The 24,745-nt window shown below is 33.9% G+C and overlaps 3 protein-coding genes across 6 annotated transcripts; 2 read left to right on the forward strand and 1 right to left on the reverse strand.

Moving 5' to 3' along the window:
* Positions 1-7,034: 7,034 nt before the first annotated feature.
* On the reverse strand, positions 7,035-8,345 carry LOC102587565 (F-box/FBD/LRR-repeat protein At1g13570-like). Its single transcript, XM_015303655.1, has 4 exons — positions 8,244-8,345; positions 7,647-8,015; positions 7,415-7,561; positions 7,035-7,325 (listed from the first exon to the last, which is right to left on the reverse strand). The coding sequence occupies exons 1-4, from the start codon at positions 8,343-8,345 to the stop codon at positions 7,035-7,037; spliced, it is 909 nt and encodes a 302-aa protein (XP_015159141.1).
* Positions 8,346-12,272: 3,927 nt separating this feature from the next.
* Positions 12,273-13,839, forward strand: LOC107058218 (F-box/FBD/LRR-repeat protein At1g13570-like). Its single transcript, XM_015303656.1, has 3 exons — positions 12,273-13,268; positions 13,354-13,500; positions 13,702-13,839. Exons 1-3 carry the CDS (start codon positions 12,570-12,572, stop codon positions 13,837-13,839), a joined length of 984 nt encoding a protein of 327 aa, XP_015159142.1. The 5' UTR covers positions 12,273-12,569.
* A 1,216-nt stretch (positions 13,840-15,055) lies between these two features.
* On the forward strand, positions 15,056-19,371 carry LOC107058221 (uncharacterized). Of its 4 annotated transcripts, none has more exons than XR_001471873.1 (4): positions 15,056-15,281; positions 15,701-18,623; positions 18,727-18,893; positions 18,979-19,371. XR_001471873.1 is itself a non-coding variant. In XM_015303662.1 (4 exons), exons 2-4 carry the CDS (start codon positions 18,530-18,532, stop codon positions 19,150-19,152), a joined length of 435 nt encoding a protein of 144 aa, XP_015159148.1. In that variant the 5' UTR covers positions 15,056-15,281; positions 18,371-18,529; the 3' UTR covers positions 19,153-19,371. The 4 variants fall into 4 exon arrangements, 2 of the variants coding, with proteins under 2 accessions (XP_015159148.1, XP_015159149.1); XM_015303662.1 differs by having other exon boundaries at positions 18,371-18,623; XM_015303663.1 differs by having other exon boundaries at positions 18,412-18,623.
* Positions 19,372-24,745: the final 5,374 nt, after the last annotated feature.

Consider the following 24,745-nt stretch of genomic DNA (forward strand, 5'->3'; position numbering starts at 1 on the left):
GATGTATTACTGATCTTGCCATGTAAACTAAACTAATTTTGTTCGCATTCTGTTTTTGACCATGACATCTGGTCTACCAAAGCCTCAGGTACTACTGCACAACATCAAAGTTTTGAATTTCAATTCATCTGCTTTTTCTTCTGACAATTAATCATAACTTTTTTTTTTTTTACTTTCTCAAATTAAGCGTCAATCCTGACTTGGGATCCAGCCAATCTTTATTCGAAACTAGATATTCAAGACTCGAGATACAAGCCCGGACACATAATATGGGCTTTAAAAAAGAATAAAAAAGGATGTGTAGTTAGGTATTTTTTCCCTTTAAAATTGGGTTATGTTAGATTGGACTAAAATCAGCCCAATATGAAATTATCTCATGCCCAAGTCCCAACCTCATAAAATTTTGGACGGGTTATCAATTTTTGAGTCAGATTCTGCTAAGCATTAAGCGAGGAGTTAAAACACCAAACATCACTCTGGCGAAAACTGAGACTAAAAAGTAGAGGGCAGCTTTCTATCTCTCTCTCAGCGGACTCTGCTATCGGTAAGCCTCTGAACTCAACTCTGTAAATGGGAAATCCCAACAGTGACACAAAGTTCGAAACTCAATAGATAACCGGTCTGGCCGTTTTTCTGGTATGAATGCCAATTGATTTCTTGAACAGAATCTAGGTTGAATTTTCTAGCTTTTTTGATTCTGATATGCTTTTGTATTTGAAAAAAAAGTACCAAACAGTCTCGATTATTTTTGCCCTTGTCTCAATTCTGATTGATTAGCTTCTTCCTTCACGCAAACTATGGTCTAACGACACCTTTGTTGTGTTGCATTTTGTGAGTAACAAACACTTTTACATTAGGGACAGAGTGAAAAAGTCGTGTATTACAAAGTGGTGAATTTTCCCTGGTTATCTACCTTTGTGAAAAAAAGTTAATCTCATGTCTGTATGTTTACAACTCTCTATTGAATTAATATCCACCTCCTTTCTCTAACTCTAAACCATATATGCTTTACAATGTTATATTAATTTTCTCTTTTTTGGAAGTTCACATATATAGAAAAGAATTAAAAGCTGCCAATGATAATGCATTTACCACCCAATTCTCAATTTACAGGGTTCCATCATGCCCACTGATAAGAGGAGTGGAGAGAGCTCTGTTGTAGATAGGATTAGCAGTTTGCCTTGTGATCTTCTTGAGAAGATATTAGGATGCTTTGCTTTTGAATAATGCCGTATGGACAAGTGTTTTGTCAAGAAAATGGAGGTATAAAGTACTTTCCGAACTAGTGTTTGATGATAACGTTGGCAAAGGACTCCTCCTGAAAACTTGAATGGAATTTTTGAAGCATGTATTGTCATTGCAACTGCATTTGAGAAAATAGGTGTTGTGACGAGTGCAGATTTCAGTCATAGGGGAATGAAAATGATTGACGAGATGAAGCAATTCCCAATGTAAGAATTTATATACCAAGAAGTTGATATTCATTTTTGAAATTTCTTGGTAAACGGCTCACCATTGAGATTCTTCGATCTTTTTAGTTTCTTTGTGTGCTTTGTTTGATCTCTTCAGAAAGGAAAATAATTTATTTTTCTTATGGATGTTTTCAGAATTGAGTTTCTCAATAAAAAAACAAAGTGTTTTGAAATTTGTAGTCTTAATTCTTAAACTTGTCGTAAATAATGTCCTTTCTTTAGTTAATTGGCTCAGATTTTAATTCAGTAATTGAGATTGATCAATCTTTGCAGCACTTACAATCTTTATAATTAAGTCCATAGCCCCATACAATAATGTTTTCCGATTTCTTCATTACTTCTAGTAAGGATATATCTGCATTCTGGTAATGTAAGCAAGAAGTCAAAACAACAAACGTCACCAACTTTCATGAAACCTTATAATTCCCCGATACAACTATTTCCTTTTCTAGGAGATTCAATGATGTATATATATACACAGAAAAGGATATTTCACCTATATACATAGTACATTTTTTTGGCGAGGGGTACAAGGAAGCTACTTCCATTTCTAGAAAAAGATATTGCAGAAATCTATTCTTGCAATTGGCAAAACCTACGTAGAGCAATTAGCTCATTCTCTATCTTTGAACGTCAAATAACTATCCACCCCTATTACTAAATGAATTATGAACCAATCGGAAGTAAGTAGAAATAGGCTCCAAAAATCCTTGGTAGGTCTGCCCCTAGGCATTTGTCTAGTGGTAAGTGTGCTGCTTGTGTTGCGTGGATTAGACATACATCTTCAGTTTGCAACAGGTGAAAAGCTTCTATTTAAGTCGAGAATGATATACAACCGGATAAGTTATGTACCAAGTTGAGAGATTTGTTCCACTGTTGGGATTTTTCTGTTATAGATAAGAAAAGAGAGTTATAAAAACAGAGTTGAGTCCAGAGCCTTACCTGGAGTAGAGCTGCCTCTACTTTTCCATTTCTTAGTTTCATTGCTCTTTGTGGATGCTTGGTGTTTCAGTATCCTCGCTTAAGTAAAAAAAATATAAATAGAGAGATTTTGTGTAGTGTGTTGCTATTATAAAATAAAAGGAAATCGCAAAACCAAGGGAAATCCCTTTTTTTGTCCCCCAGTTTGTGGCCTGTATTTAGTTGTGTAAGTCAAAATTTAGTAAAAACAAGATAAGTTCTGATTAATTGTCAGAAAAAAAAAAACCAGTTGTATTGAAGTTCAGAACTTTGATGTAGTGCAACATGTCCCCCAACATCGTTTAGCGTTTCCAAAACGATTTTCACTATGGTAATACTGCATTACATCAAAGTTTTGAACTTCAATACGATTGTTTTTTCTTCTTAAAATTAATCATAGTTTGTTTTGTTTTTATTAAATTTGATTTACACTACTAAAAACAGGTCACAAACGGGTCAAAAACAACGAATGCTCTCAGTTTTGTAGTTTCCTTTTATTATATAACAACAATGCATTATGCAAAATCTCTCTATTTCTATTCTTTACTTAAGCGAGAAGATTGAAACACTGATCATTCAGAGAAAAATGAAACGGAGAGACGGACAAGTAGAGGCAGCTCTGGTACAATTAAGCCTCTGCACTCAATTATGTTATTATAACTCTCTTTTCTTATCTGTAAAAGAAAAATCCTAACAGTGGAACAAATTTTGCAACTCGGCAGATAACTAATCTGGCTGTATATTCTTCTTGTGGCTTAAATAGTAGATTTCATCGGTTGCAAACCCAAACCCAAGATGTATGCCTATTCCTTGCAACATGGGCAGCACACTTACTAGTAGTCAAATGCCGTAGGGGCGGAACTCCCAATGATTTTTGGAGCCTATTTATGCTTTCTTTCGATGTGTTCATAATTCATATAGTAATAAGGGTGAAATTTTTTTGCAAGAGTAGATATCTCATATGTTAAGTATAAATTTCTATAAAATTATTTTCAAGAAATGGAAATAGCTGCCTGACGTCAGAAAGATAGAGCATGAGCTAATTGCTCTACTGAAGGTTTTGCCAATTGCAAAGAATAGATTTCTACCAGATCTTTTTCTAGAAATGGAAGTAGCTTCCTAGTCCCCCCTCGCCAAAAAAATGTACTGTGTATTGAGGTGAAATATCCTTTTATGTGTATACATACACATATTATTGAATCTCCTAGATTAAATTCACGCTTTCACCATTGTTGTCTCCGATCAACATTTTCCAGGTACTCTCTCACTTCACAAAACACGTCATGTGCAAGGGACAGTTAGAAGCTGATGTACCATCATGATACTTTCCGTCAATAGCATGGTTTGAACCTTCCCTCCTCAATAACGCCATCTTCTGGATCTTCCAGATATTGAAGTTGTTGAGTTCACTGAATCTATCGATTTCAAAGTTCATGAAACTCGTTGATTATTCTTCTTTTTCTGCTACACATACTATTTATTAGCTGATAATACAGAAGAACAAATTACTTTTTTTCTGATGCGGAAGTTTAAAATGTATGACAGCCACAGAGTATACTCAAATATATATAACCTTGGCTCCGATACCAATTATTAGTGGAAATGAAAAGAAAAGCGCAAGATTTAACATGGTCAGGATTGAAATGATCCTTCGTCCACTAGAGAGCAACATATCCCAATCACACCTAAGAAAATTGCTCTCTCAATCTCTACTTTTATAAGAATTTGCTATGATTTTTGGGATGGTTAACATTTGACATTGAAGAATTGCCTCTACTTTTATAGGCAAAAAATGATTATCAAAGATAGGGGAGATGTCCCAAGTGTGCTACATGATTATTTCAATTCTCCTCAACATCTTAGCATCCTTCGGCTCCGAGGAACAGAAAATCAGCCAAGTAAATTGGCACATGTACATGAGTTGGAAAAACCAATTCTTTCATTACTATCATTGATAAGTCAATTAGATGTATTACTGAACTTTCCATGTAAACTAATCTAATTTTGTTCGTATTCTGTTTTTGACCATGACATCTGGTCTACACCAAAGCCTCAGGTACTACTGCACAACATTAATTAAAGTTTTGAATTTCAATACATCTGCTTTATCTCGTGACAATTAATCATAACTTCTCTTTTTTTTACTTTCTCATATGTAATGCCTCAGAGGATCCTTCTGAACATGTTGCATATTTCATGCGCTCCCAACGTAGTGAATTGAAGCAGCTCAAAAGGTTGCATATAGAACTAATGCAGATGCAATTTCTAGGTAGGTAGCTCTAACGTTTTGCTTGCAAATATACAATTTTGTTATTTTGTATTACGATTTAGTACCTTGTTTTAACCAGCTCTTTGGTCTTGCTGATGTTCTCCCCATAATGTGGTAGTAGTATTTAAATTCCAAAATTTATAATCACATCAGCGCCAGAACACAGGGGGGACGAGTTGGAGTGTTTAGTTTCCCGTTGAGGCTTAAGTTTGAGTGTCTGTATTATAGTTGCTTCACAAACAATATTGCTTCCTAATAAGTTGAATTGTCTTAGATAACATGTGAATTACCAAAGATCTATTTCTCAAATATTTAACTTTTTTAAATAGATTATCTTCTTCCTAATTACAAGAGTTTTAGCCATCAAAGACTTCCCGATTTGTTAGAAGTGAATATCATAATTGTATAAAACAAGGGAAAAGGCTCAAATATATCATCATACTTTGCAAAATCATTCTTTCTTTGTGGCCTCTTATTAGATGTCCACGTCATTGAAATTAAACGGGTCAGAAAAGTTCAAATATGATATCGAACTTTGAGAAAAGGTTCACCTATGCCATCCATTAATAGTTGAAGCCAACTATGCCATTGTATTTATAGAAAGGACCCATTCGTGCTACTTTTTAACGGTCAGATTTGATGGTTTTGCAAAAAATCATTTTTTCCATCATATAAATAGATACATGAAATTAATACTAGATACTTTTATGATACATATGAATGTACTTGTATGATACTCATGTATCTAAGTGTTTAGTTGGTTGGATACATTATATATTGATAATAGATGCATCAAATTAATGAATTTATTATTTTAAGACTAATAAAATGAAACTTATCAAATGACATGACCAAGATATACATGTTTTTGACTTTTATTAATAATCTAATAAAATGAAATTAATTAAACATAGCTAAAATCCTTGATTTTCGCCTTATATTAAGGGATTTAATTAATTTAAATTTTCAGAATTAATTGTCCATGTATTTTGAAAATCCTCAATAACTCCTCTAATAAAGAAAATCTGTTACAGCCAATTAATTTAAATAAATAAAATATGTATCTCGATTTTTAAAATTTGGCAGATACATGTATCTCGCAGATTCAGGCTCATGTATCCTAAGCACGAAATATGGTAGATGAAGTAATATTTGAAACTATCGCGAATCTTAGTAATTAGGACCTAAACTAGTGGAATTTATGTAGTTTTCCCTTTTAAGTTATCTTCAATTTAGCCCAATATTAATCTAATTCTAGCCTATATTATGTGTCAGGGCTTGGATCTCGAGTCTTGAATATCTGGTTTTGAATAAAGATTGGATCGAGTCTCGAGTCAGGATTGACGCTTAGGTGTCACTCCTGAGTCTCGATTGCTAGAGCTAGACTTGGTTCCTAAGTCTCGAGTTCGTGTATCTAGTCTCACCTCAGGTAAGGGATTGGATCTCGAGGCTCGAGTCTTAGGTTCCGAGTCAAATTTCTAGAAATGGGTGGACCAAACAATTTTGAACTTCCAAATGCCTTAGTGGCTGGACTGTAAAAAGGTAATAAGGTAAATAATATTTGTTGCCTAAGCTTACAGGGAGGGTGAATTCCTCAATATTTCTCTTTGACAAGAAAAGTATCCAACAATCAGTACGTATTTGGAAATCTTATCAAGTTAGAGCCTCTAAGTTTAAACCTCAGTATAGATCCTTTATGGAGTAATAAGACTTGGTAAATGATTGTCTTAGCTTCTTGAGCATGTGCAAAGGACTTGAAAAAAGTGATAATCAAACGCAAGCTCTTGACGTGTGACCCCTTTATACCTCCAATCTTTTGATAAGTTACTAGTCTTCACTGCATCTTTCAAAGGCAATCACCCTAGAATTCAGTCCAAAATATTGCAGGGAAAGTTGCTAATTGTATCTATACCAGATCTCCTAGTACTCCTCGTGGTCAAGTACTAACGAGAGTTTGTAGGCACTTCTGAAAGTTGAGATTAGGAAAGTTAACCAATAGTACTAAGCCAATGTAGTTATCAACTTTCAAAGTATTCAATATTCTTTGGAGAATTTCGATATAAAGACAATATTCAAATCTACATGAATACATGTTTTATGTTTAAGCAAGTATGTATGCATAGCCTTACATGACTAATAATTCAATAATTTCAACTACATACAAAAACCTTTAGGTTCCTTTTTATTACATTGAGAAACTAAATCTTGAGGAACATCCATCCGAAAAATAAATTATTTTCCTTTATAAAGAGATCAAACAAACAATGAAATAAAAAAGGAAAATAAGAATCTCGGATAAACAATATTGTTATTGCTACAAAGACAGATCAATCTCATGAATGATATATAAATTCTACATTAGGTGATGCTCGAGGGAATCGCTTCATCTCCTCCATCATTTTCATTCCCCTATGACGGATTTCTGCCGAAGTTGCAATGTATATTTTCTCAAGTGCAGTTGCATATGCCAATACATGGTTCAAGAATTCCATTTCAGTTTTATTAACCCACATGAGGGTCATATCCACACTTTTGAGCCGCTTCATTGCACTATGGGTCATTGTCATTTCTTGGGATCGCAAGGGATGTGTACACTCACATGCACACGATGTGTAGGCATACGACTTGAGAAGGGAAAAAGAAGATTAATTATAAGATCAAAGAAGCTAAAAATCAACATATTTACAATCAAAAGATGAAAAATGAGACATACCGTAATTAGGAGCCTTTCTATGTTGGGGCAGCGGTTGATCAAGTCAAGAACATATGCAACCCACTCAACCTCAGAAAAGATCAAATTCTTGAAATTCAAAATTTTGATGTTGTGTAGTGTTAACTGAGGCTCTGGTACCGTAAAGGACTAAAACAAAGTGTGAAAAAATTAGCTAAAATTACGAGGAAAATCCAGTAGTGCATCAAACAAACATCTCAATGATAGTGATTACCTCTGACATGTTAAAAGGCATGCCCAATACAATTTCCTCAAGCAGAGGGATTCTTCTAAAGCAAAGGGAATTTGCTGTGCTGCTGAATTTGAAGATTTTTAGATTGGGGGCCTCAATAATGAAGCTATCAAACTCACTACAGCAAACCATCGATACATGCTCAAGTAATGGGCTACTTGAAAGGAGGACTTGAAATGACATGGGCTCGAAGGTTACAAATTGAAAGTTAAGGGTAACAAGACTTCGAAAACCTTTAAAGTTGGGAGGAGGGTTGAATTCACAACTATTAAGTTCCAGGTGCTTTAGATCCTGAAATTTGAATAGGTGAGAAGGGAGGCGACAGCATGTAAGAAATGCAAGTGATAATTCCTGGACATTTTTGCTTGACAAAAACAGAATCCAGGTATCAATATCAGAAAAAAGGTTGGAGCTAGGGACCAAGAGGCTAAATTTGCGTACTTCTCCTTGATGCATCAATAGGACTTTATAAATACTTGTTTTCAGGAGGATTTCTTTGTAGATGTTATAATCAAACACTAGTTCGGAACGTACTACCCACTTGTACCTCCATTTTGTTGACAAAACACTTGTCCTTACGGCATCATGTAAAGGCAAGCATCCTAATATCTTCTGAAGAAGATCACGAGGCAAACTGCTAATCCTATCTCCACCAGAGCTTTCTCCACCGTTCTTATTCATGGATCTCTGTGAATTGAGAATCTGGTGGTCAACAAATTATCATAAGCATCTTATATAAGTGAATTTTTAAGTGAATTTAAAAAAAAAAAAGAATTAATATGTGAACTTCCAAAATAGTAAAACATGACCACATACAACTTTTCACCCGATCCCTAATCACAATTGGAAAGTTTTATCTAGTTCATTGTCAATACAAAAGCACATCAGAATCAGATAAGCTAGAAAATTTGACCTAGATTTTGCTGAAGAAAACCAATAGTCAATATACCCAAAAAATGGTCAGATCCGTTATCTACCAAGTTTCAAACTTTGTGCCACTGTTGGGATTTCCCTGGATATACAGAGTTGTAAGAATCCTGACTCCGCCACTGCCTGTACAGAGTTGCATCCAGAGGCTTATCAACAATTAATAGAGTCTACTGAGAGAGATCAAAAGTTGCCGCTTAATGTTTAGCAGAATACACCACAGATAGATTGAAATGTACCATCTATATTTTCTTACTTCTAACCAAAAAGTAGGAGAGATTTTGGGAAATGAGTGTTGTTGTAAAATGAAAAGAAATCACAAAAGAACAAGAGAATAATATTGAAAAATGTATCAAACATGATTTTCAATGTCTCTAATTTTTGGATTACAATAAAATATTAAATGAAGTCATAGATATAAGTATTAATATATAAGGGTTATAGAAATAAATCTTTGAGATGTACTTGGCCTTTAGGAACATCGGGCAGCACGATGTTGTTTCAGGTTGATCTCCGGGAAGAACTTCCACTTACGGATGCCTTCACAGATTGCAGAATGCTTTCTCCAATGATTTATATGTCTTTAGGAAGTTATGAACCCCTCTCCCCTATTAATAGTTGTAGGAAGTAGGCAGCTCAAGTGTAAATGAATTTTGTTGCCTCATTTTGATAGTCATTAAGTTTATCACAAATGCTATTTTATAAGGTTGCTTGTGATTGGTCACGACATGTCATTTTGGACAATAAACGACTTTTGATTGGTTCTTGCTCTGATTGGGAGTTTCCACGTCATTTAAACACGACATCATTTTGTTGGTCTTGAATTTAATAGGATGTCATATTCTTGAATACGTTACATGAGTTTGTGCCTTCAATGAAATTGACCATTGGTTTGAAACTTAATCCATATTTAATATAAATTAGACCCAACAATTTAATGTGTTTGCAACGTTCCCTGAGATCTTGACCAAAAAAATATTACATGAATCTTTGAGAGCTGTCTAAATGTATTCCGTTACATAGGAAATTGTAATAAAAGTCATTGTTTCATAATTTTATGGGAAAATCTCAAATATGATATCACACATTGAGAAAGACTTATTTATGTCATCCGTTAATAGTTCTAATACACAGTTCACAAGGCTCAATATTCACAGTCCAATAGTCACAATTCAACAATCAACACGTACCAAGTATGTCAATCACAAGAGTCAAACGGATCAATTAGAAGTACCAAGTGCATCAATCACATTTAACAAGTACATCAATCATAAGCATCCACAGCGAACCTATGGACGCTTTTGCGACATTAGAGAGGGGTCTTGACCTGCCAATTTCGGGGTTTTAGCCCCATTTTTCATTTTAACCTTGGTAAAACTGTTAGAGACAATTTTGGAAGGATTTCTTGTGCTAAATCATTTGGGTAAGCTTTTGTGACCCTAAAAATTCTTCTCCCTTTGATTATTTATGAATTTTAACATCAAAACTTGGGATTTTGATTGGCAAATGGCTAGGTTATTCAAGAACTTGAGTTCTTAACTAAAATGGTGATTGTGAACTGATTTTAATTCTTTTTTTGAAATGGTTTTCACCAATGAGTTCTAAATGCCTAAGATATTGTTATTTTCAAGTAAAGATTTTCGGATTCAAACCTTATTTTCAGAATTGAGTTTTTGAGTTGACTGACCCATTTTTCAAAGAGTATAAATTGGGTATTGTTATTTTCAGAATCTTATCATGATTACTTGATTGAAATAGATTGTGTGACTTTGGACGTTGTTCGGAAGGGAAGACTAAAGTCTTGGATTGACTGTTTGATTGAATTGAGGCAAGTGATCTCTTAAACTTTGTAATATAGTAGAATGGTGTATTTCCCTTCATTGTGTGTTGGGGAGTAATGGGAATGTGTGTTGGGGAGTAATGGGAATGAGGTGATGGATTCATTGTTCCACTTGATAATATTAATGGATAAAAAGGGGTTTAATGAAAAGGCTACGTGTTGATCATAATGCTTTGTGAATTTCCTTGTTGTGGCCCCTATTTGATTGATTGATGAAATGCTTTGATGGCATGAATGTGGACTTGAATTGCTTGAATGGTTGTCTCTTCCTTATGGTGTAATTTTTTTTATGTGCATTGATTGTGGTACACCCTGATGAGACATGTGATATAAAGCCGATGAAAAATAGTTTCGTCAAGTGATATGATATAAAGCCGAAGGAAAATGGTTTCTGGCTAGTAATGTGATATAAAGCCGATGGGAAATGGTTCCGGCTAGTGATATGATATAAGCCTATGAGAAATGGTTCCGGCTAATGATATGATATAAGTCGATGTGAAATGGTTCCGCCTGGTGTTGTGATATAAAGCCGATGAAAAATAGTTCCTACTAGTGATATTGTGCCGAAGGGAAATGGTTCCAGCAAGAGTTTGATTATTGTGATTTAATGCATTTTGATGCTTATGATTGATCTACTTGTTAAATGTGATTGATGCACTTGATACTTGTGATTGATCCGTTTAACTATTGTGATTTACATACTTGATATGTGTTGATTGTTGAATTGTGATTATTGGACTATGATTATTGAGCCTTGTAAACTGTGTATTAGAACTATTAACAGATGACATGAATAACTCTTTTTCTCAATGTCTGATAGCATATTTGATATTTTCCCATAAATTAATGAATCGATGACATTTATTACCATTTACTATGTAATGGCATAGATTTAGATAACTCCCAAAGATTTATGTAATATTATTTTGGTCAAGATCTCAAGGGAACGTTGCAAACACATTAAATTGTTGGTCTAATTCATACTAAATCTGGATTAAGTTTCAAACCGATAGTCCATTTCACTGAAGGCACAAACTCATGTAAGGTATTTAAGGACATGACATCCTATTCAAATTCAAGACCAACTAGATGATGACATGTGTTTAGATGACGTGGAAACTCCAATCAGAACAAGAACCAATCAAAAGTCGTTTAGTGTCCAAAATGACATGTCTTGACCAATCACAAGCAACCTTATAAAATACATTTGTGATAAACTTAATGACTATCAAAATGAGGCAACAAAATTCATTTACACTTGGACTTCCTACTTCCTATATCTATAAATAGGGGGCAGGGGTTCATAACTTTCTAAAGACATATAAAGCATTGGAGAAAGCATTCTGCAGTCGGTGAAGGCATCCGCAAGCGGAAGTTCTTCCCGGAGGTCAACCTGAAACAACATAGTGCTTCCCAACGTTCCTGACGGTCAAGTACATCTCAAAGAGTTATTTCTATAACCCTTACATATTAATACTTAGATCTATGATATCATTTAATACTTTTTATTGTAATCCAAAAAATAGATACATTTTTCAGTATTATTCTCTTGTTCTTTTGTGATTTCTTTTCATTTTACAACAACACTCACTTCCCAAATCTTTCCTATTTTTTGGTTAGAAGTAAGAAAATATAGATGGTACATTTCAATCTATCTGTGGTGCATTCTGCTAAACATTAAGCCTCTTTTACTGATAAGCCTCTGGATGCAACTCTGTAAAGGGGAAATCCCAACTTGGTAGATAATGGATCTGATCGTTTTTCTGGTACATTGACTATTGGTTTTCTTCAAGAGAATCTAGGTTGAATTTTCTAGCTTATTTGATTCTGATGTGCTTTTGTATTGAAAATAAACTAGCTAACACTCTCCGATTAGGAACTGAGTGAAAAGTCGGATGTGGTCATGTTCTACTATCGGGTGAAATGTCATATGTAATCATGTTTTACTAGAATGTAGGATCAATATGACCTTTTACCCGATCCCTGATGATTTCCTTTTGATCACTTCGACATAAACTGAATTCAGCTATTGATATATTGTTAAGGGACATGTAGTATATTTGACTAGATAGGAAGAATTTAATAAAAGATGCTTATGATAATGTGTTAACCACCTGATTCTCAATTCGCAAAGTTCCATGAATATGAGGAGTGGAGGAAGCTCTGGTGCAGATAGGATTAGCAGTTTGCCTTGTGATCTTCTTCAGAAGATATTAGGATGCTTGTCTTTGGATGATGCCGTAAGGACAAGTGTTTTGTCAACAAAATGGAGGTACAAGTGGGTAGTACGTTCCGAACTAGTGTTTGATTATAACATCAACAAAGAACTCCTCCTGAAAACAAGTATTTATAAAGTCCTATTGATGCATCAAGGAGAAGTACATAAATTTAGCCTCTTGTACCCTAGCTCCAACCTTTTTTCTGATATTGATAATTGGATTCTGTTTTTGTCGAACAAAAATGTCCAGGAATTATCACTTGCATTTCTTACATGTTTTCGCCTCCCTTCTCACCTATTCAAATTTCAGGATCTAAAGCACCTGGAACTTAATAGTTGTAAATTCCACCCTCCTCCCAACTTTAAAGGTTTTCGAAGTCTTGTTACCCTTAACTTTCAAGTTGTAACCTTTGAGCCCATGTCATTTCAAGTCTTCCTTTCAAGTAGCCCATTACTTGAGCATGTATTAATGGTTTGCTGCAGTGAGTTTGATAGCTTCATTATTGAGGGCCCCAATCTAAAAATCTTTGAATTCAGCGGCAGAGCAAATTCCCTTTGCTTTAGAAGAACCCCTCTGCTTGAGGAAATTGTATTGGGCATGCCTTTTAACATGTTGGAGGTAATCATCATCATTGAAATATCTGTCTGATGCACTACTAGATTTTCCTCGTAATTTTAGCTAATTTTGTCGCACTTTGTTTTAGTCCTTTACAGTACCAGAGCCTCAGTTAACACTAGACAACATCAAAATTTTGAATTTCAAGAATTTGATCTTTACTATGGTTGACTGGGTTGCATACGTGCTTGACTTGATCAATCGATGCCCCAACATAGAAAGGCTTCTAATTACGGTATGTCTCAGTTTTCATCTTTTGATTGTAAAGAGGTTGATTTTTAGCTTCTTCTTATAATTAATCTTCTTTTTCCCTTCTCAAGTCTGATGCTTTCGAAGCGTGTGCGTGTGTACACATCCCTTGCGATCAAAAGAAATGGCAATGACACATAGTGCAATGAAGCGGCTCAAAAGCGTGGATATGACCCTCCTGTACTAGGTTAATAAAACTGAAACAGAATTCTTGAAGCATGTATTGGCATATGCAACTAAACTTGAGAAAATATACATTGCGACTTCTGCAGATATCCGTCATAGGGGAATGAAAATGATGGAGGAGATGAAGCAATTCCCTTGAGCATCACCTAATGTAGAATTTATCTATCATTCATGAGATTGATCTATCTTCGTAGCAATAACAATATTGTTTATCCGAGATTCTTATTTTCCTTTTTAATTTCATTGTTTGTTTGATCTCTTCATAAAGGAAAATATTTTAATTTTTGGATGGACGATGTTCCTCAGAATTGAGTTTGTCAATGTAATAAAAAGGAACCTAAAGGTTTTTGTATTTAGTTGAAATTATTGAATTATTAGTCATGTAAGGCTATGCATGCGTACTTGTTTAAATATGTATTCATGTAAATTTGAATATTGTCTTTATTCGAAATTCTCCAAAGAATATTGAATACTTTGAAAGTTGATAACCACATTTGCTTAGTACTATTGGTTAGCTTTCCTAATCTCAGTTTTCAGAGGTGCCTACTAACTCTCATTAGTACTCGACCACGAAGAGTACTAGGAGATCCAGTATCGATTCAATTAGCAACTTTCCCCGCAATATTTTGGACGGAATTCTAGGGTGATTGTTGTGTCTTATCAAAAGATTGGAGGAATAAAGGGGTCACACGTCAAGAGCTTGCGTTTGATTATCACTTTTTTCAAGTCGTTTGCACATGGTCAAGAAGCTAAGACAATCATTTACCAAATCTTATTACTCCATAAAGGATCTATACTGAGGTTTAAACTTAGAGGCTCTAACTTGATAAGATCTCCTAATATTGATTGTTGGATACTTTTCTTGTCAAAAAGAAATGTCGTGGAATTCACCCTCCGTGTAAGCTTAGGCAACAAATTTCATTTACATTATTACTTTTTACATTCCAGCCACTAAGGCATTTGGAAGTTCAAAATTGCTTGGTCCACCCATTTCTAAAAATTTGACTCGGAACCTAAGACTCGAGCCTCGAGATCCAATCCCTTACCCGAGGTGAGACTAGATACATGAACTCGAGACTCGGCAACCAAGTGTAGCTCTAGCAATCGAGACCCGGGAGCGACATCTGAGCGTCAATCCTGACTCAGGACCCGATCCAATCTTTAATCGAAACCAGATATTCAAGACTCGAGATTTGAGCCCTAAGGCACAATATGGGCTAGAATTAGATTAATATTGGGCTAAATTGAAGACAACTTTAAAATTTGGGTTATATTTGATTGGACTAAAATCAGCCCAATATAAAATTATCTCATGCCCAAGTCCCAACCTCATAAAATTTTGGATGGATTGGACGGGTTATCAATTTTTGAGCCAGATTCTGCTAACCATTAAGCGAGGAGTTAAAACACCAAACATCACTCTGGCGAAAAATGAGACTAAAAAGTAGAGGGCAGCTTTCGATCTCTCTCCCAGCGGACTCTGCTATCGTTAAGCGTCCAAATTCAACTCTCTAAAGGTGAAATCCCAACATTGACACAAAGTTCGAAACTCGGTAGATAACCGATCTGGCCGTTTTTCTGGTACGAATGCCAATTGATTTCTTCAACAGAATCTAGGTTGAAATTTCTAGCTTATTTGATTTTGATATTCTGTTGTATTTGAAAAGAAAGTAGCAAACAGTCTCGATTAGGGATCAGGTGAAAAGTCATATGTAGTCATGTTTACAGAAATTGTGAATTTTCATTAGTTGGGTAGAGAATAGTACTCTGGCCCTAAGTTGAGATTTCTAGCTTGTTTCATTCGACTATGCTCTTGTATAGGAAATAATTATACCCCTTAACAACAAACCAGCGCGCAACGACTGAAAAGCCGTTGTTGCTTTTGCTTGCAGACTCGAAAATCTCTCTTTCGCCTCTCCTCCCTGTCTCAATTCTGATAGATTAGCTTCTTCCTTCGTACAAGCTACTATTTGTGAGTAACAAACACTTTTCTATAGCAGACCGGGTGAAAAGTCAAATGTAGTACTATCAAGCAGTTTGAAACAGGGGAAATATATTATCAAATGGTGAATTTTCCCTTGTTATCTACCTGTTAACCTTTAGAATGTTATATTCCTTTGTGAAAAAAAGTTGATCTCATGTTTCTATGTTTACCACTATATTTTGTCTAGTGGTAAGTGTGCCACCCCAGTTGCGTGGATTAGACATACATCTTAAAGATTACGACTAATAGTCTTCGCAAACCCTTTGAAGTCAGGTGGAGGGTGGAAGAAGCACATATCAAGTTCCACATGTCTTAGTTGCTGGAATGTAAAAAGATAGGTAAATGATATTTGTTGCCTGAGAATATTTGAAGGGTGAATTCCTAGACATTTTTTTTGACAAGAAGAGCATCTAGTAATAAATATCAGGAAGACATGTCAAATTAGGACATTGAACTGTAAATTTTAGTATTGGTACTTGATGTAGTCGTAGGACTTGGTAAATGATTGTCTTGGCTTCTTGGTTGTCGTTGAAAGATGTGAAAAACTAACTACAAAAATCAAGTTCTGCACGTGTTACCCATTTGTACCGCAAGTCTTTTGACAAGATACTGGTCTTCATTGTATCTTTCAAAAGACAAGCTCCCTAGAATTTTATCCAGGACATTACACGGCAAATTGCTAATTGTAGCACTCTTCATGGTTTAATACACACATTTGCACACAACTCTAATAATTCAAATTTGAAATAAAGAAAATATCCAAATTCTCATAATTACACATTTCAACAATGTATGCATAGTCTTTTATAACTACTAGTTCACATTTTCGATTGCATAGAAGTTTATCATTTTGCCAATATAGAAGGGAGAAAATAATTAATGATGAATGAGAGAGTACCTGAAAAATGTTGGTTGGAGACAATAATGGTGAAAGCATGAATTTAATCTAGCAGATTCAATAATGTGTGTATATATATACATAAAAGGATATTTCACCTCAATACACAATACATTTTTTTGGCGAGGGGGACTAGGAAGCTATTTCCATTTCTAGAAAAAGATCTTGTAGATATCTATTCTTTGCAATTGGAAAACCTTCATTAGATCAATTAGCTCATTCTCATCTTTGGAATGTCAGCTATTTCCATTTCTTGAAAAAGATTTTATAGAAATTTATACTTAACATATGAGATATCTACTCTTGCAAATTTTTTTCACCCAAATCCACCCTGATTACTATCTAAATTATGAATAGATCGGAAGAAAGCATAAATAGGCCCCAAAAATCATTAGGAGTTCCGCCCCTACGACTTTTGTATAGTGGTAAGTGTGCTGCCCATGTTGCATGGATTAGACATATATCTCGGGTTTGGGTTTGCAACCGATGAAACCTACTATTGAAGCCGAGAAGAATACACATCCAGATTATAGTCTTCTCAGCTTAAATAGTAGGTTTCATCAGTTGCAAACCACGATTTATGCCTAATCCACGCAACACAGGCAACACACTTACCACTAGACAAAAACCCTAGGGGCGGAACTCCCAAGGATTTTGGAGCCTATGTCTGCTTACTTCCAATTTGTTTATAATTCTATAATAATCTGGGTGGATTTTGGTAAAAAAAAAAATTGTTAAAGTAGATATCTCATATGTTAAGTATAGATTTCTGTAAAATCTTTTTATAGAAATGGAAATAGTTGTCTGACGTTCCAAAGATAGAGAATGAGCTAATTGCTCTAATGTAGGTTTTGCCAATTGCAAGAATAGATTTCTACAAGATCTTTTTCTTGAAATGGATATAACTTCCTTGGCTCCCCTCGCCAAAAAAAAAAGTGATGTGCATTTAGGTGAAATATCCTTATAGTTGTATATACATATACATTGTTAAATCTTCTAGATTAAATTCATGAAAGCACCATTGTTGTCTCCAATCAACATTTTCCTCATACCCTCGCATTCATCATTATTTTTCCCTCCGATAATGGCGAAATGATAAACCTCCATCAATTGAAAAAGTTGAACTAGCTAGTAGTTATATAAGACTATGCATACATTGTTAAAATGTGTATTTATGAGAATTTGGATATTTTCTTTATTCCAGATCTGAATTATTAGAGTTGTCTACAAACTTGTGTATTAAACCACGAAGAGTGCTACAATTTGCCCTGTAATGTCCTGGATAAAATTCTAAGGAGCTTGTCTTTGAAAGATGCAGTAAAGACTAGTATCTTGTCAAAAGACGGGAGGAACAAATGGGTAACATGTGCACAACTTGATTTTCTTAGTGATTTTTCACTTCTTTCAACAACAATAAAGTAGCCAAGACAGTCATTTACCAAGTCCTACGAATCCATCAAGGACCAATACTAAAGTGTACCGCTCCAAGATTATCCTGATATCCCCCTATTTGACGTGTTATCTTGATATTTATTACTGGATGCTCTTCTTGTCAAAGAAAACTGTCTAGGACTTCGCTCTTCAAATATTCTCTGGCAACAAATATCATTTACCTTCTTATCTTTTTACATTCCAGCAACTAAGACATCTGGAACTTGATATGTGATTCTTCCACCCTCCACCTGATTTCAAAGGGTTAGCAAAGCCTATTAGTCTGAATCTTCAAAGTGTCAGTTTTGATCCAACAATATTAAGGTATCTCACATCCAAATGCCCATTGCTTGAAAGTTTGAGGTTGACTAGGTGCGCCGAATTTGATATTCTTGAAGTTGATGCCGCCAATCTCAAATGCTTCGACTTTCTTGGAACATCAGAGTCCATTTGCTTCAAGAATGCCCCGATACTTAGAAGCGTCATTGTGTGGCTCAACTCAAGTCACGAGTTTTGATGGATCCGTCACCTTTTTGTTCTAATCTTACAAAGTTATTCCATTTACATGTCTTCCATGGAGGAACTGGAACTAGGCGGTTCATCAGTAGAGGTAATGTACATTTGTGATGATATTAATTATAGTCTACAAATGAAAGTTGGTACATATCATAATCAAATGATGTATCTTTTACCGATTTTTGACTTGCTTCTAGTACTTGGCCATGGGAGGTATACCAGAGAATCTGCCGAGTGCTCTAAACAATGTCAAATCTCTCTGTATTTTGGATATGTCTTTCAGAAATATAATGTTGACGAGGTTTCAAGCACAGGTTACTTGATTACAAGCTGCCCTAAATTACAAGAACTTACCATTGAATGTGTAAGCACTCTCCTATTTTCTCATTGAACGTATTAATATGGTTTCTTCATCTGAACCTGCCTAACTGTTATCAAATATATTCTAGGGAGTAGTAGGCATTGCTGTGGAATCGATCTGTTATACAATTCTTACGAGCCAAATCAATCTCGTGTGGTGCTGTGAAGCTGTGCATTATTTTATTGGTTTTGAGATGGAAATGGAATTTGTGAAATTGATATTGGCATCTACACCTGCACTGAAGGAGATCTTTGATGGATGAGATGAAACAATTCCATTGAGAATCACCCAACGTTTTAGATTCAAATTTGAAGAAATATGTACAGGTCTGGAACTTGATTTGTACTTATTGAGGTAGATTTGTCTTCAATATCAGCTTTCCCTTCAACATCAATCGATGAAGTTAATTTCTTATATGATCATCAAGTAATTGAAATAATCTATCAGTGTCACTTTTTTAAATAAGAAAGTCATTCGACTATTTCATTAGCTTTTGTAAACTATTGTAGGAAATGAATTTCTGTTATGCTTTTGGAATAGGAAATGTGTGGTACTTTAGTACTCATGAAAAACATGGTGAATTGAATCAATAATGTTTAAAATTTGTAGATTAAGAATGAAAACAGTGTAAATTCTTCAAGGCTACTAAATATTGCATAAACAGAAATCGTAACTTTGAGTTGAATAGAACTTTTATAGAAGGCTACTGTATTCATATCAAGGTGACATGATTCGAACCTATGACCCTCTGTACCAAAAACAGATGATGAAATTAATACATTGGATCTTAATTGATGATGGTGATTCTACGTATTTTGTAAGTTCCAAGAATTGACAATCCAATCAAATATCATGATCCTATGGAATATCACATGGAGAAAAAAAGAAAGGATATCCAATAATTTCTTAGATTTATTGCTAGTATCGAATGAGTCAATCAACTTTGTTAGTTAGTACTCAAGAACCTTAATTTTCGCGAGCCACTTTCAAGAAAATAATTATACTAAGATTATTTAGTTATTCAATTCCTACAAAGAAAAATATAAAGATATACCTCTTTTTATTATTTATTTTTTAATTCAAACAAATTACAAATTGTACCAACATTTGTATGAAACTACGTACTACTAAAAAAAAGAAGCTGAATTTAGTGACGGACAAAATTTATAGTTAAACAACAAAATTCATCGCTAATTCAACTTAGTGATGAATTATCGACAAATTTTCATTAGCTACAAAGTAAAGATAGACTGGTGACGAATTTCGTAGTAGTTAGGCTATAAAAATATCTATATCATTGATCTGCATTATTGAGAATCAAATTGCCTTTCAAATTGTGTGATAAATTAGAGTCCAAATTCAGAAAATCAAAATATGGACATAAAATCATGCTGAGTATATATATATATATATATATATATATAATATTGCCTATTTGGGACATTCTAACATGGTATCTCACTTTTAGTGCTTTACCTCTTTTCCAAAATTATCATGATTTTTTATTCCCCTTCCAAATATTAAAACGTCAAAGATTATAATGATAAGAGAATCATTATGAACTTATAGAAATGGACATTAAAAATACGTACCAACACATACATACTCCCATTAAACAAAATTTAAGGCCACATTTCATTACATAGAAAGTGCTTAATTAACTAAAAATATGAAATTAAATCTAAATTTATCAGTGTTTGGTACAATCAGTAGGCAAGAAAGAGAGTTTATGATTCACAAGATCATATCCAACAAGAAAATTCATTTGTGCCAAGTTTCCGTAAATAGCTAGACCATCAACACCCCCATTAACAATTAACAAACAAGTCAAATTTTCATCAACTTCTGCAAATGTACTCATAGGTAATAACTCGACTTCAGCATCCGTGAAATGGAACACAATCTTAGGAAAATTGACAACGCTTTTCGTCTCATAACATAGGGGAAAGTAATTCGAGGGATCCTTTTTCCTCTTTCCTGTCGAGACATAATATAATAATTAGATATAACTAAAAATGTATACTTTAAAAAATAGTCACAAAATTTAATCTTACCTTTAATCTTTTCCACCAAAGTTGATTCCAATTTCTTGTAAAATTCTTCAGGGACAATTGTCAATGTCGTACCAGAATCGATTATAATATTTCCCAAATCTTTATCAGCAGCAGCAGAAGAACTCATGAGTTGTGAAGACTTGAAGTACTTCAACTTCTTACCTCCAACGCTAACACTCTTGAGATTTAGATAGTAGAATGTATCGGGGTACTTTCGAATAATGGGAGTTGTAAGAACGTTAGGCCCCGATACAACTGCCTTAGGACCAAAATTAATTTTACTTGTAATATTGGGATCAAAAGAAAATGGTAATGATAAATCCATTGGGATTAAACAATAAGAGAATTTCCCTTTAATTTGTTTATCAAGTTGTTTAATAAAGGAGACTTTTGAACCTCCTAATCCAACAATCCCAGCAGTAAAATTGTTGAAAGTGCCACCATTATCATGTCCACAACCAAAAATAACTTGTGGAATTGAAATATTATCAACCTTTTTATTGGTTTTAGATGTTGTTGATGCAAATGTGAATGTCTCAGAAGCAATATCACCAACACTATAAGAATTATCACCATAATGCATCTCATATTGACAAACATTTTTTCTAACACAAACTGTTTCTCCCACTGCCTCACAATGTTTACTATGACATCCAATGATTTTATAAGTTGAGCTTTTTCTAGGATTGAAAAGGGGAAAGATTTGGTCAAAACATTCAGTACAAGGCTTGCATTGTATCCATGTCAAGTCACTACCAGTGTCAGCAATCGCAAAGGTTTCCCTTGGGGGTGTACCAATGGAAATTTTCATTAAATATTCTGCGGGTATTGGAACAATGTCTGATTGAATATCGTGTTTGAAAGGTGTGGTGGGATGGATGGAGGCTTTTGTGAAGAAAGATGCTCGGGAAAAAGATCGGTGGCATGCATCTCGGAGGCGTTGAGAAGGGGTGATGGAAGGGTTGTAGTAGGGAGAAAGAGGAGAATCGCGATGGATAAGATCAAGAGTGAATCCATCTAAATCATGGTTGGTTTTGGCCTTTCTAGAAGAAACTAAAGCAAGTTGAGAGAAAGACAAAAAAACTAAAATGGAAAAAAGAAAAAAAACTTTAGAATTCATTTTCATAGGTAAGGTTTAAGGAGAATAATAGATTTTAGAAGAGTGATTTATGAATAATAGAAGTTGATAATTAGTGTCATTTTATAGGGCAAAAATAAAAGAAGAATGAATGCATTAAGGAAGATTAATGTTAGTATGGAAAAAAATGCACGTAAAGATATTAATTAATTTTGATGATCAGAAAAAGATATGTAATGTAGAAATTAATATTATATAGAAAATAGGAAATGGAAATATATAAATTGATTGTTGTTACAGAATGTATATAGACCTCAATCTTAATATATTAGTAATGTACATTGCTATATTTAGGTAGCAAATGTATAGTAAAAGGTAGCAAATAATAGGAATCCCTCTTAATTTCATTCTATTTATTCATTGCCCATCTACTGAAATAAGATAAGATCTTCCATTCGATCACATGGTATCAAAGCCTATAAGCTCGTGTCAATATGTTTTGACTCTGTTTCAGAAATAGGCTCTATCTTATTTTAGTAGATCCTTCTGTGTGTTTCAACGTTGGCTCTTCATTTCCTGCGAACCTCAGGTCTATTTTGTTGTTAAAACATGATTTGGAAACTTTGTTCATCACTTCCAGGTTCGTTTCTCTTCTCTGACATTGAATCTGGTTTGTGATTTGTGGTTCTGTGACGGTTAATTCTACTTTGTTTCGGATAATTGGTGTTGTGTGGACATAGTTGTTGGTTCAGGATTTCTTTCTCTTATCAACAACTGATTCCTTGGTTGCTAAAATCATTTTAGACTATGTTTTATTTGTGGAATCATATTGTATACATGCTTCTAGGTATATTTATTGTTGATGAGTTCGTATGTTGTTTACATATTTGAAAAAAAGGATTAAAATTGTGGCTCTTATTTCTTCGAATAAAATAATTTTTCTTTCGGTAGAAGAGCGAGCAAAATTCTCACAATATCAAAAATTACTTTAAGGAATCAATTTTGGCTACTAATCTTGTTGAGTTGGAAAAAAACATGTCTGATCTCTTCTTGATTTAATGGGAGATTGATCTAAGTGTCATATATCACATGACGGATAATTCTATTATATTTTTTAGCTTTCGATCACATAGAATATTCTCTCCTGTGACAATAGTTGATGGTTCCACGTGTAAAATTATAGGATTTAGGACTATCAAACCAACCTCCTCCATTACCTTGTCACTTGTTTTAAGTCTATCAAAGTTAGTCTTTAATTTGATGCATGTGAGTAAGCTTATCAGAAATTTGAAATACTATATCTCATTCTTTACTGATTATTATATGTATCGTGATCTAAAGGGAATAAGATTATAGGTAAATGACATGTATTTGGTAGTCTCTGTATTCTTGATGAATATTGGGGGCCTCAATTTGTTGCTACTCCAATGTCGTGTCTCCATTTGAAACATCTTTAATTCTTTGCATATGTTAAAGAAGCTTTGTCCCTAATTTCAAAGTTTCTTCATTGAATTGTTAGTCATGCCAATTTGTCAAAATTTATCGTAGTTCAATAAGTCTAAGGGGCTGATAAACAAGTGGAGTCAGTTTTTGAGTTAGTTCATTTTGATGTTTGGGGATCATCAAATGTAATTTTTAAAACGGGACATAAGTATTTTGTCATATTTGTGGATAATTTCTCTCAAATGACTTGAATTTATCGTCACTCTGAATTTCTACAAAGAAAAATACAAAGGTATGCCTTGTATTAGATGTGAACATGTATTTAAATATTTTTGAATAGTGAACCATTGTCTTCAAAGAAGTTCTAAATTTCCAGATTTCATATCTTATCTATGTGAATTTCAATACATGGAGAGAAATCGGATGAATCAATTGACTTTACAATTATTAAAATATCAATCATCTGTCTTATTGAGCATAAAATATATTTTTTGGGAAAAAAGGTTAAAACAATCCAAATTCAAAAAATAAACATATGGACATATAATTATAGTCTTGAGTGTGATACTGTATTACCTATTTGATACATTCTAGGGATAATTTCGGAGACCTCCCTCCAGGTTTCGCTTTATAACACTCACCTCCCCTATGGTTTACGATATTACGTCTACCTCCCTTATTTTCATTTTTTTTGTAGTTGTAACCATTCTTTAAACCTATTTAAAATAAATATAAATTAATTTAAATTTGACAATTTTACCCTTCTATATATTAATTTCTTCATATTAATAAATATTATATAAAAATAACTCATTTAACAATACTTTAAAATAAATCAGCACAAATACATTAATTCTATATATATATACACATGTTTTTTTTATCAAATAAATATCAAAGTCTTTATTCAAGCTGACCCACAATTTTCACCAAATATTAACCTCTTCATCTCCATTTTACCTTTTACCAATTCACTGATGATTTATTTACCCACATAACCCATCATTTTCCGGCAACAATTTCTTCAAATTGAAGATAAAAATGAACTCCCCAAGAGAGAAATCCGATAAGAACGATCAGATTTTGTTCTAGTTAAATATTTTCACGAGCAAAGAAAAAAATGATCCAAGAAATAGAGATAAATCATTGAAAATTAGATCTAAGCTTGCATATAGAAGGGTAAAATTGTCAAATCTATATTAATATATATTTATTTTAAATAGATTTGAAGAATGATTACAAGAAAATGAAAATAAGGGAGGTAGACGTAATATCGTAAA

This window comes from Solanum tuberosum, unplaced genomic scaffold, assembly GCF_000226075.1.
Source record: "Solanum tuberosum cultivar DM 1-3 516 R44 unplaced genomic scaffold, SolTub_3.0 scf00465, whole genome shotgun sequence".
NCBI lineage: Eukaryota > Viridiplantae > Streptophyta > Magnoliopsida > Solanales > Solanaceae > Solanum > Solanum tuberosum.

Bases quoted from the DNA above. Each gene is read 5' to 3' on its own strand.
- LOC102587565 (XM_015303655.1), bottom strand. From the start codon at position 8,345: ATGAATAAGAACGGTGGAGAAAGCTCTGGTGGAGATAGGATTAGCAGT. The intron at 8,016-8,243 runs GTAAGGACAAGT...AAAAATGTCCAG, and splicing joins GCTTGCCTTTACATGATGCC to GAATTATCACTTGCATTTCT. The intron at 7,326-7,414 runs GTATGTCTCATT...TCCCTTCTCAAG, and splicing joins TAGAAAGGCTCCTAATTACG to TCGTATGCCTACACATCGTG.
- LOC107058218 (XM_015303656.1), top strand. From the start codon at position 12,570: ATGAATATGAGGAGTGGAGGAAGCTCTGGTGCAGATAGGATTAGCAGT. The intron at 13,269-13,353 runs GTAATCATCATC...ACTTTGTTTTAG, and splicing joins TGCCTTTTAACATGTTGGAG to TCCTTTACAGTACCAGAGCC. The intron at 13,501-13,701 runs GTATGTCTCAGT...CTCCTGTACTAG, and splicing joins TAGAAAGGCTTCTAATTACG to GTTAATAAAACTGAAACAGA.
- LOC107058221 (XM_015303662.1), top strand. From the start codon at position 18,530: ATGGATCCGTCACCTTTTTGTTCTAATCTTACAAAGTTATTCCATTTA. The intron at 18,624-18,726 runs GTAATGTACATT...ACTTGCTTCTAG, and splicing joins TAGGCGGTTCATCAGTAGAG to TACTTGGCCATGGGAGGTAT. The intron at 18,894-18,978 runs GTAAGCACTCTC...AATATATTCTAG, and splicing joins AAGAACTTACCATTGAATGT to GGAGTAGTAGGCATTGCTGT.